The sequence below is a fragment of the Chiloscyllium plagiosum genome, unplaced genomic scaffold (genome assembly GCF_037043375.1).
Source record: "Chiloscyllium plagiosum isolate Xiang-an unplaced genomic scaffold, Cpla_swu_hap1 HiC_scaffold_20, whole genome shotgun sequence".
NCBI classification, from domain to species: domain Eukaryota; kingdom Metazoa; phylum Chordata; class Chondrichthyes; order Orectolobiformes; family Hemiscylliidae; genus Chiloscyllium; species Chiloscyllium plagiosum.
In genome coordinates this window covers 8,856,844-8,869,368 of record NW_028270158.1, presented here as the reverse complement: position 1 = coordinate 8,869,368, position 12,525 = coordinate 8,856,844, and the positions used below count along the sequence as shown (strand labels likewise).

The following is a 12,525-nucleotide window of genomic DNA, read 5'->3' as shown; positions in this document are numbered from 1 at the left end:
AACCGGGACCTTGGGTTCATGTCACATTACAGGTGACCACCATTGCATTATACACACACACACAGGCACTCCTATACACACATACACATGGACACACATATACACAGATGCTCACACAGACACCCAAACACACCCTTACAGACACACACTCCACATGCACCCCCCCCTCACAGATGTAAGACACTACACACATACACTTTCTCACACTCAACCCTCAACCCAGACAGACAGACAGAGACACACACACACACACACACACAGAGACAAAACCCCACATGCACATATCCATTTTGTGGGGTGAATTTGTACTTTGCTCAAAAACTGCATGAATTCATGTAAAATTCAGTTATCTCACTTTTTAGATTAGAATCAATCTAAACATCATGGCATAGACAGAGAATACAGGGGGCTAACACCTTCAACATATTGTCTAGCTATCACCCATTGTTAACAGCTAACAACTGCTTTTAAAAGATATCCTAACATAGCATCAGAATGATAGGCAAGAGTATCTTACATAAAATTAAATAATATGGAAGACAATAGAGGAATATCCCTCGAGGGAGAAGATTTAATTAAACTGGAACAAGACATTCTATGAAAACATGTCTAGGTTTAACACTAGCATGTTTGTTTGCAATAGACAGCAAAGTTCTTGAGGAACACAGATTTGAGGTGGCTGGGAGGCTGCTCTTAACTGCCTTAGAATAGTGGAGTCTGATGGCAACAAATGAAGACTTCAACAAATGTACTGAAGTTTGTATGTAACCATAAATTTTGCAGGTAAAGCCAAATTGCTCATGAGATGAGCCAGGCTGAGAGACTTGATTAGAGGGTGTGGTGCCTTTATCCATGAGCCAAGTTTCAGTCAAACATGGAATATTAATACAAACATCTATCATTTATATAGCATCTTTAACAGTGAAATATCAAATTGAAATCTTGCAGGAAATTGTGAATAACCAGTGATGTTGGCAGTGTTCAATGTTAATAGGTGTGTTAGTGTATTAGTGTGGTGGAAATACGTAGTCTTGGAGACTAGTATTGTTATGGAATTTCAGGTTTAACTACACGAAACACAATATCCTAGGTTTCACGTGGTCTACTTTAGTCTTTGAATGTATGGACCAGTCAATGGCATAAGAGGAGATTTTACAGCAGGAATCAAAGCAATTATATTAATCCTACTGGCTGAACTGGTAACAAAGATTTTACAAAATAAAAAGGTAGTTACAAAGAAAACTTAGGTAATTTATGCCGAACTAACCAGAATTACTCAGAAGTCATATTCATCATTTTAGATTTTGTCATGTATTTAACAAAGTATTACTATTTACCTCAAAATGTGGAAAGATTGAATAAATACAGAATCAAGGTCAATCATTGGCAAAATTGTCCAGGATACAATAAAGTTTAAGAATTGGAACAATGTTAAAACACCAGAACAAATCTACAAAGTTCTTCTTGCAAACAGGAGGAGCAAACAAAAATAAAGTAAATCGCGTGCCTCAACACGTGAGAAATAGTTTTCCCTCTTAAGTGATATGCACCTCAAAGACTACTCATTTCCACTCACACAACATTGCCTGGTGACAAATCACTTGTCCACATTTTTGGCATCTCCAGACTTGATTTCTCCAATACATGTGTCTGGCATCCAAACTGCCCAAAACTTCCCATCTGGTACTGTATTTTGCACTATAATTAGCACAGTGTTGAACAATTTACTGGCATTTATCCTTTATCGAACCAATTCTTTTAAATAGTTTCCTCATTTCCCCATAAAAGCATCTATTATTTGCCATTAGACAACTGTGTCATAAAGGTTTCTTTGTGATTCCTTAATATGACCGTGCAACTATAATACATTTTTGTGTCTTTAACTTCTTGTTCGAAGGTCTGAATTTTGGGTCACTCATTTTTATCCATTATAATATCTAAGTGTCCTCAATAGTCATGTTATTCAGTCATATACACCAGGATGTCAAATAGAAAAAAAAATTGCCACTTGGGAGGAATGAAATAGAAAGGCTCTAACTCATTTGATTCCCGGGAACTGTCTTTTTTGTGCTAAAAATGACATTTTTCAATAAGGTTAAGCAATACAAGTGGGATTTGGCATTCAAAAAAAATTGAAATAATCAGATTTAAGAGTACACAATTAAGTGATTCTTTTGCATAAACATTTTGTTAGTTTTGTGTTGCATTTGAAGAACACCACCCTCAACAATTCAGCACTCCTCTGGCACAGCTCTGATGTGTTAAACTAGATTATATTGCTGTTTCAGGCACTGGTCAGACAGCATTTTGAATATTGAGAGCCATTTTGGGACCCATAATCTAAGGGAGGATGTGCTGGTCTTTGAAAGAGTCCAGAGGAGGTTCACAAGAATGACTCTGGTCATATGAGGAGCGGCTGAGGACTCTGTGCTTGATGGAATTTATAAGTGGTGGGGGGGTCTGAATCTCATTGAAACAGAATACCGAGACATGGATAGAATGGACATTGAGAAGATGTTTCCACAAGTCGGAGACATAAAGACTTGAGGGCACGGCCTCAGGGTGAAGGGTTCCAGGATACAGACACTTCAGACAGGACATGGGGGGAAGTAAAAGGGGGGTGGTGGAGTTTCAATGTTGGTCAGGGATGATATCACAGCTGTGCTAAAGGAGGACACTATGGAGAGCTTGAGTAGTGAGGCATTATGGGTGGAGCTGAGAAATAAGAAGGGTGCAGTTACATTGTTAGGGTTGTATTACAGGCCTCCCAACAGTGAGCGTGAGGTAGAAGAACAAATAGGTAAACAGATTATGGAAAGATATAGAGGCAATTGGGTAGTGGTAGTGGGAGATTTTAATTTTTCCAACATTGACTGGGATACACTTAGTGTCAGAGGTCTGGAAGGGACAGCATTTATAAGAAGTGTCCAGGAGAGTGTTCTAGAGCAGTATGGCAATAGTCCGACAAGGGAAGGGGCCATATTGGATCTGGTGTACTGGGGAACGAACCAGGACAGGTGGTAGAAGTTGCGATGGGGGAATTTCTTTGGAAACAGTGACCACATTCTGCAAGTTTTAGAATACTCATAGACAAAGATGAGAGTGGTCCTGAGGGAAGAGTACTAAACTGGGCCAAGGTCAAAACTAGGCAGGATCTGGGGATTGTGGATTGGATACAGATATTTGAAGAAAAGTCCACATTTGATATGTGGGAAGCTTTCAAAGATAGGTTAAAGATAGTGCAGGATAGGCATGTCCCGTTGAAGGTAAAGGATAGGAAAGGCAAGATTCATGAACCATGGATGACAGGAAAACCGTATGACTAGCCAAGAGGAAAAGGGAAGCGTACATAAGGCCCAGGCAGCTAAGAACCAAATTGGGCCCTGCAGGAATATCGGAAAAGTAGGACCAGTCTTAAACGAGGAATCAAGCGGGCTAAAAGGGGTCATTAAATACCTTTAGCAAGCGGAATTGAGGAGAATCCCAAAGCCTTTTATTCTTATATAAGTAAGTGGGTAAGTAGAGAAAGGATTGGTCCATTAAAGGATAATGAAGGAAGGCGGTGTGTCGAACCTGAGAAAATGGGTAAGATTCTGAATGATTACTTTGCATCAGTGTTCACTGAGGAGAGAGGCATGGTGAATGTTGAGATTAGAGATCAGTCTGGATCATGTTGGCATTAGTAGGGAAGATGTGTTGGGTACGTTAGAGGTTATTAAGCTGGACAAATCCCTAGGACCGGATGGGATCTATCCCAGGTTGCTGAGTGAGGCAAGAGAGGAAATAGCTGGGGCCCTGACAGATATCTTTGTAGCGTCCTTAAATACAGGTGAGGTGCCAGAGGGCTGGAGGGTTGCTCATGTCACCCTCCTGTACAAGAGGGATAGTAGGGATATTCCAGGTAACTACAGACTAGTGAGACTGACGTCAGTAGTGGGAAAGTTGCTGGAGAAGGTACTGAGGGATAGGATCTATTTATATTTAGAAAAGAATGGGCTTATCAGTGATAGGCAACATGGTTTTGTTCAGGGGAGATCATGCCTTACCAACTTAATAGAGTTCTTTGAGGAAGTGATCAAGTTCATAGATGAAGAAAGGGCTGTAGATGTCAGTTCCCCATAGTAAACTAATAGAAAAAGTGAATTCACATGGTGTGCAGGGTGTCCTAGCTAAGTGGATAAAGAACTGATTGAGCAACAGGAGACAGAGAGTAACAGTTGAAGGGAGTTTCTCAAAATGGAGAAAGGTGACCAGGGGTGTTCCACAGGAATCACTGCTGGGGCCACTGCCGTTTGTGATGTACATAACTGATCTGGAAGAAGGCACTGTTGGTATGATCAGCAAGTTTGCAGATGACACAAAGATTGGTGGAGTAGCAGAAAGCATAAGGGACTGTCCGAGAATACAGGAGGATATAGATAGACTGGAGAGTTGGGCGGAGAAGCAGCAGATGGAGTTCAATCCAGACAAATGTGAGACGATGCATTTTGGGAAGTCTAATTCTAAAGCGAATTATACAATGAACAGAAGAGCCTTGGGAAAAGTTGATGAGCAGAGAGATCTGGGAGTGCAGGTCCATTGTACCCTGAAGGTTACTGCACAGGGGTATACAGTGGTCAAGAATGCATATGATATGCTTGCCTTCATCCAACAGGGTATTGAGTATAAGAGCTGGCAGGTCATGTTAAAATTGTACACGACGTTGGTTCAGCAACATCTAGAATACTGTGTACAGTTCTAGTCACCACATTACCAAAAGGATGTGGATGCTTTGGAGAGGGTGCAGAGAAGGTTTACGAGGATGTTGCTTGGTAAGGAAGGTGCTAGCTACGAAGAGAGGTTGAGTGGGTTAGGTTTGTTTTCATTAGAAAAAAGGAGATTTTGGGGGGGGGGGGGGGGGGGGGAACCTGATTTAGGTCTACAAAATCATGAAAAGTATAGACAGGATAGATAGAGATAAGCTTTTTCCCCAGGGTGAAGGATTCAATAACGAGAGGTCACACTTTCAAGGTGAGAGGTGAAAAGTTTAAGGGGGAATCCACGCGGCAAGTACTTTACACAGGTGGGTGTCTGTAACACATTGCCAGCAGAGGTAGTAGAGGCAGGCACAGTAAATTCATTTAAGATGCGTCTGGACAGATGCATAGTAGGTGGGGAGCAGAGGGATACAGATGCTTAGCAATTGGGTGATAGGTTTAAGACAGTAGATTTGGATCGGCTCAGGCTGGGAGGGCTGAAGGGCCTGTTCCTGGGTTGTAAATTTTCTTTGTTTTGTTTCTTTGGTTGACCCTCTACAATATGGAGGAGGAGGAAAGTCTGCAGCCAGAGGGTAGTGAATCTGTGGAACTCACTGCCACAAAAGGCTATGGAGGCCAGGTCATTGAGCGTATTTAAGGCAGAGATAGATAGGTTTTTGATTAGTGAGGGGATCAAGAGTTGCTGAGAGAAGGCAGGAGAATTGAATTGAAAAATATCACCGAGGTTGAATGGCCACGCAAACTCAATGGCCTAAGTGGCCAATTCTGCTCCCAAATCTTGTGGTTTTATAAGAAGATCTAGAATCCTTATTTGGTAATAATGTAATTGTAGGACTGCTGCTTAAAAATTGACATCAATATAAAAAAAGGACAGGGTTGAGTTTAGCCTTGTTAAGTCCTCACATCATTATAAATCACCAATTAGCATTCACTTATGAAACTCTCAAATAAACAAAACCCCTGACTGAAATACTGGAACAGTAGTGGCACTGCTCAAACAGCGTAGTGGCAAAGAGCTAATATATTTGGGTGAGAAATGCAGGGAGCTTTACAGCATAAGAAATCTACAGATATCAGAGCACCTCTTGCAAGATTGAAGATTTATTTGGAATAGCTGTTTCTGCTCACAGATCCCAATTGGCAGCCAGCAAACATTTTACAGAACAAGCGTGACAATGACTGAATCCTCGTTCTTTATTTACATATAACGGAACCAAAATTTCAAAAATTATAATATTTCTGCCAACTAACATCAATCAGTACTTTTTAATCAGCAGTAAACCAAAGCAAAAAAAAAACAGGTTCACAGTAACAGATGTGTCAAAAGTGTAATCCCCGAATTTAATCCAGATCCATTTTTTTATTTGAACTATGGAGGAACCTTTTATTTGTAGTTGGTGTTAAGATGTATCCATTTAAGTAAATGATATTAGCACATTAAATGGCAACATCAAGAAATCCTAGGTCAGGTACAGTTTGTCAAAAAAGCTAATTTCTCTTGTCAATAAGGCCTCATTTGCTAAAGCTAACTGTAGCAGAAATATTTCTCATTTCCTACACCAATCATTTTATTCTGAGTCATGATATTGAGTAAGCAGTTACAGATGGTGTAGGAATATATTATGTTCGGAGAGCCTACACTTAACTAAACTCAAGCTAATATCACATAGGGATCAAACCCAAGCACCAACAGAGCTCGATAAAGTCTACCTATATGTTTTAAGACTTTGTGAGAGAGACTTTCTGAAATGGAGCCTAAAATAACATTTTACCCATTGTATGTTCTGGGGCTGTAGTCCAGAAAGAATCATAGACATCACTGTCCATGCGAGTCAATTGGTTACGTATAGCTGAAGGGTATCCAATCTATAAGCATAAGAGAGGACATAAGGTCACCATAAAGGGAATGGACTCACACTGTTGGCTTATATTTTGTAACCATGTTAGCCATCGAGCCAACTGAGCTAAATGATCTTCCTCTCCAGCCCTTGAATTTTAATGGTGTCTAAAATTTGTACACTATGTTTCAATTCATCCAGGATAATAGAACTAAGATATTCTTTTGCTCAGTGCAAGGGTCTGAGTTAAATCTATTTAAGGTCAGAAGTCACATGACACCAGGTTATAGCCCAACAGGTTTATTTGAAATCATAAGCTTCTGGAGCGCTGTTCCTTCATCAGATGAAGACCTGACTTCACCTGAAGAAGGAGCAGTGTTCCAAAAGTTTGCGATTTCAAATAAACCTGTTGGACTATAACCTGGTGCTGAGCGATTTCTGATCTTGTCCCCCCCAGTCCAACACCAGCACCTCCACATCAAATCTATTTAAGTTTGAAAATAATTGGCAACAGTTACATACCAATAACTGTTAATCTTATTTGGGGGAAGGGGGCATTTGAAGATACAAAATTTCAAGAATGAGTAAGCCAGCGTAAACTTAGAGGGAGGAAGAAAACTCATATTTACACACTGATTTTCCCAACTACATGTTAGACTCAAAGTACTTTACAGCCAATTAAGTGCTTTTGAAATTTAGTCATTGTTGCAGTGTAGGAAATAAGACTCCACTTCTGCACAACAGCAAACTCCAATAAACGGCATTGTGAAAATGATCACTGGATAAGCTGCTATTTATGTGATATTGATTGAGGGATAAATATTGGCCAGAATGCAAGCTGCTCTTCTTCAAAAAGTGTTCAGTTTCTTTTTTCCCCATTTTCACTTACTTCAGAGTAGGCAAATGAAGTCATGGTATGATGCCAGATTTGAAAGATTGGCATCTCTGACACGCCAGGACATCCCAGTGATGCACTGAATGGCAGCCTTGATTTGTATGCTCAAATTCTGGAAAAAGGACTCGAACCTAGAATTTTATAAGCCAGAGTGCTACCAACTGAGCTTCTGGTAAGGTTGTCCAGGATACAGCTATCCGTGCAGGCAGCTTATTGTGCAGTTTCTGTACCTAGGCATCTGAAAGGGGCAAGTGGTTTCATTGCGGTCAGCAAAAAAAAAAAACAGGAGAATTCTTTTCATATATACAAATTAAACTGTACAGATAATGCAACAACAGAAGAGGATATTAAAGCTTACTGAGAATGACAAGCATTTGAGCTGAATATCAGCAGCATTCCATTCAGTGCAAATAATGTAAATAATTTCAACTTCAATTCCACGGGTCAAACTAGCTTCAGTCATTTCTTCTTTCAATAGAATCAACATTCACCAGTAAAACATTCCTTTCCCAAAGTAAAAGAAAATCCTAATTCTCTGAAACTGTATAGTAACTTATAAAACTTTTCAGAAAAAAATTTCTATAATAGGAACAACAAAGATGAAGATCACATCCTTTGTATACAATGTTTCCTTTGTTCAAGCACGCAAAATAAAACTGATAGTACAGCAAAAAAAAATCTCAATCACATGAAATGTTTCGACAAAGTGAGCATTTTGAAACATGGGCTTTTGTCAGTTTGACGTTCAATCTTTTGAAAGCAAACTCTCCAAACTATGCAGTGTGTATAATGCAGGCCTGGAGCAGCAAAGAGGTATCCTTTTTAACGCAGACTTGGTGGCCAAGTAGTGTTCCAACTAACGAAAGCTGAGTTCCTGAAGTTGTAAATTTCGAAACATTCAATTAGAAAAAGAATATGAATACCTGGGAATGATTTAAAAGTACAATCTGGTCAGATATAGAACGAATATCTGAAAACTAGAAGGTCACTCTGACAGAAAGCATTGCCATTTATAAATAAGTCATCTAAACCCTTGAATCTGAAAACTGCTACAGTGCTGTTGAAGTCCCATATCACCAATGCTTCTCCTCCACCTCTCTAAGAGTTACAGTCCCTGCTTAGCCATACAAAAAGGTAAATTCACCTGAGTCTAAACATTACAGTGAGACAACGGTGGTGTTTTAAAGAGTCACCACCATACTTAGTGGTGGGGAAGGAAAATTCCTCATGGTAACCTCAGCCAGTTTGGGAATGAGTGTAACTGCTACAGTAGAGGGCTCTGGAAATTCTCATACATGAAACAGCATTAACATGCAGGCACAGTAAATGATTCGTAAAGCAAATGGAATGTTACACTTTGGGGGGGGGGGGGGGGGGGGGGAGAGAGCTGGAGAGAAGAGAGATGGAATACAAAAGCAGGGAAGTCTTTGCCACAATTGCACAGGCTATTACTTGAGACCACACCTAGAATGCTGTGTGCAAAAGGAATATATTTGCCTTGGAGGTAGATCAGATTAAGGCTGTTTAACAGTTTGAAGGGGTTGTCTTGTAATAAAAAAGATTGAGCAATTTGGACCCACACTCACCGGAGTTCATTAGAAAGAGAGGCGTGATCTAATTTAAACATAACAGATCTGAGGTGACTGTCAGTGTGGTCAATGTAAGGAAGCTTTTCCCTGCGGAATCCAGAGCTAGGGGGCAGAGTTTCTGAATAAACACATTTCTGCTGTTCTGGATTAGTGGTGCTGGAAGAGCACAGCAGTTCAGGCAGCATCCAAGGAGCAGCGAAATCGACGTTTTGGGCAAAAGCCCTTCATCAGGAATAAAGGCAGTGAGCCTGAAGCGTGGAGAGATAAGCTAGAGGAGGGTGGGGGTGGGGAGAAAGTAGCATAGAGTACATGGGTGAGTGGGAAGAGGATGAAAGTGATAGGTCAGGGAGGAGAGGGTGGAGTGGATAAGTGGAAAAGGAGATAGGCAGGTAGGACAAATCCGGACAAGTCATGGGGACAGTGCTGAGCTGCAAGTTTGGAACTAGGTGGGGGAAGGGGAAATGAGGAAACTGTTGAAGTCCACATTGATGCCCTGGGGTTGAAGTGTTCCGAGGCGGAAGATGAGGCGTTCTTCCTCCAGGCGTCTGGTGGTGAGGGAGCGGCGGTGAAGGAGGCCCAGGACTTCCATGTCCTCGGCAGAGTGGGAGGGGGAGTTGAAATGTTGGGCCAAGGGGCGGTGTGGTTGATTGTTGCGGGTGTCCCGGAGATGTTCATCTGCAGTCATTGTTTTTACCACATTTCTGCTGTTATCCAACTAAGACGGAAATACAGAAATTCTTCTCTTGGAGGGTTGTAAAGCTTTGGAAATTTCTACCCTAGAGAGTTAGATGATGAATCATTGAATGGATTTAACATACAGATGGACAGATATTGAACTATAAGGAAGTCAAGCATTACAAGGAACAGGTAGAAAACTGGAGTTAAGGCAAGACTTGATCAGGTGTAATCTTATTGAATGGTAAAGGAGACTCTAGGGGCTGTTGGTCTACGTTATAAACAGGGTCTTAAGTTTACATTACTGCTAAAATGCCTCACACAGCCCTTGAAAAGGTGATTTTACACGTGGAAGTTAAATTTTTCCTATCATTTACAGTCATATTTGTAAATTTACAAGCTTATAAATATTTTAACTTCTCCTTTGATGTAATCACAATTATTTGATTCACTATAAGAAAACTTAAGAGTAAAGATGGTCAGTGATTTTTCACTTTCTGGTTCAGTGAGAGAATACTTTGAATTGGTTGTTTCCCCTGCTACATCACTAGTGTTGAATGCCTGGAGAAACTTGACTTGTTACTAGATTTAAACCACTAATGGGAACAGGGGACATGGCAACCTTATTGAAATATATCTGTACTAGATCCTGTACTAGGGACACAGTTTTAAAAAAAAAAGTCTCCCATTTTAAGGTAGGGGTGAGAGAGAGTTTTTGGAACACTCTTCCAAAGAAAGCAGTGACGCCTAGGTCACTGAATATTTTTTAAAAGGCAGAGATTGATTGACTCCCTTGTTATTTAAGAATGAGAGGATAATTGGGGTAGGTAGGAAGCAGAGTTGAAGTTATAATCAGATCAGCCACGATCTTACTAAATGGCAGACCTGGCTTGAAGGGCCAAATGTGTATACCTCCTCCTAATGTGAATATTTGTGAAGGAAGTTGTCTTGCTAGTGATAGAAAATTCCACAACCCAATGTTACAACCTTGGCTTCTTCACTGAAATATGCATGATTGTAAGAAGCGTGAAAATATTACAAGAATGTACATGGGAGAATTGATTAAGACGAAAACAAACCTCCAATCCCATCTTTTTGTCAGGTAAAAATATAAGTTTATAGCAAAATCATTGTTTTGATGCATTCCATAACTATTGGTGCCACTGATGTTTAGTCAGAGCTATATTAGATGCCTTTAAGGAGAAAAATATAAGCCTTTTTCCAAAGATTTTGAGAATGTGAGCGCAAGAAAGTGAGAACATGACAGACATACAGACAGAGAGCAAGGGTGAAACCAGCTGACAAGACTGTGCACCAACAATGCCTTTCTTTGTTTCCACATCACATGCAGAAAGTCTTTTACCTGCCTGGAACTGTGAAGGTTACAGCTTTTTGTTCATTATTGACAGCCATGATAAACAATGAAGCGCTCCTGCCATACGTGCCGAGGGGCCAAGTGCTGCCGATGGAGAGCTCAGAGGTACGTGAAATTTACTCTGTCTGGCTGAAGCAGATAATACAGGCAACACTGGAGTTGGCTCCTCTTGGACACTGAGTAAAGAATGGATGGATTCCTCTTGCAGAGTTTCAGAAGTGCAGCTTGAAACTATTTGGAGAAAAAAATGATGTATATTTTATAAACTGATACTTTCTAGTGCAATCTAAAATTGTGATGTGCTTTGTCAAATAGTGCATTGGTCTGCATGGTTTGCCCAGATATTCATTTCTATTAAACCAGACTGATGCAGTTAGAGTTTTTAAATTATTTGAAGATTATGCATTTTCTTCTCAAATCTTTATACTTGTGTTATTTCAATTTTCTTACTCTTGTGCAGCTTCTTCTTTCTCCACTTTTAGCCACTTCCTCCTTGCCCATATCTTGGGCAACCTTCCTTGGTCAAGAGATCAGTTCAACACACAAACATCCCTGAGGGGTAAAGAACAGTGTATTCCTCCCACCCCCACCCAACCCCCGCGCGCTCCTAAACCCATTTCCACCTTCCTCTCCCAGAGACCTATTTTGATTGAGCCAAGAAGGGACCACTCCTGAACATTTCACTCCTTTTTCAAAAAAACAATTAAAAATGCAGCAAACATTCCATCAAGGGAAGGCCAATTTCATGGGTAGTATTGAGTTTTGTTCTCTTAAAAAGGAGAGCCATGTTGCGCATTGAATTTTAGAATTGTAGCTCTTTTCAACCTCATCTTCAAACTATTTTAACATCATTCCTGGAATGTATTCTAACAATACATTTGAAGTTACATTTATAGCATGTTCCTACTTGTCCTAAGGTGATGTTGACACATTCTGTACACTGTTCAATATTGTCTATGCACATAGTTCACATTTATTTATATTAATTTCTCATTGCTTCACCTATTTACATCAACTCAGTTAAGAGAACCAAGCTAACACTTGTGATCCACCCTGATAACTCACTTTTTTCCTAACCAGGCAATACCTTACCAAGTGTTTAGAGATATTCTATTTGTATATATTTATGAAATAGGGAAGATAAAAGCTTGTTACATGGGTGGTACAACAATAAGATTAATAGCTGCAAATAAAACAATTTCACTGTTAAAAATCATATCAACTACTTTGAAAACGACAATTTAAATAAAAACATTTTGAAATACAAATCATGTTTATATCGATTAACATCTTAATTAAGCTTCGACATATGAGAACAAAACAATTTGTAATGCACAGTCAAGCCTTACAGACATGTGCTTAAATAGCAGATTAGAATTGATATTTGGGCAAGGTA

At 39.9% G+C, this 12,525-nt stretch overlaps 1 protein-coding gene across 1 annotated transcript in view; it reads right to left on the bottom strand.

Moving 5' to 3' along the window:
* Positions 1-7,014: 7,014 nt before the first annotated feature.
* The window catches only part of LOC122560873 (tudor domain-containing protein 5-like), a 44,172-nt gene continuing 38,661 nt past the window's right edge, over positions 7,015-12,525 (bottom strand). Inside the window, exons 17-18 of the mRNA XM_043712067.2 lie at positions 11,118-11,360; positions 7,015-8,364 (exon numbers count right to left, since the gene is read on the bottom strand). Coding sequence (XP_043568002.2) covers positions 11,137-11,360 — 224 coding nt within the window. The 3' untranslated portion in view covers positions 7,015-8,364; positions 11,118-11,136. The remainder of the gene's footprint in view (positions 8,365-11,117; positions 11,361-12,525) is intronic.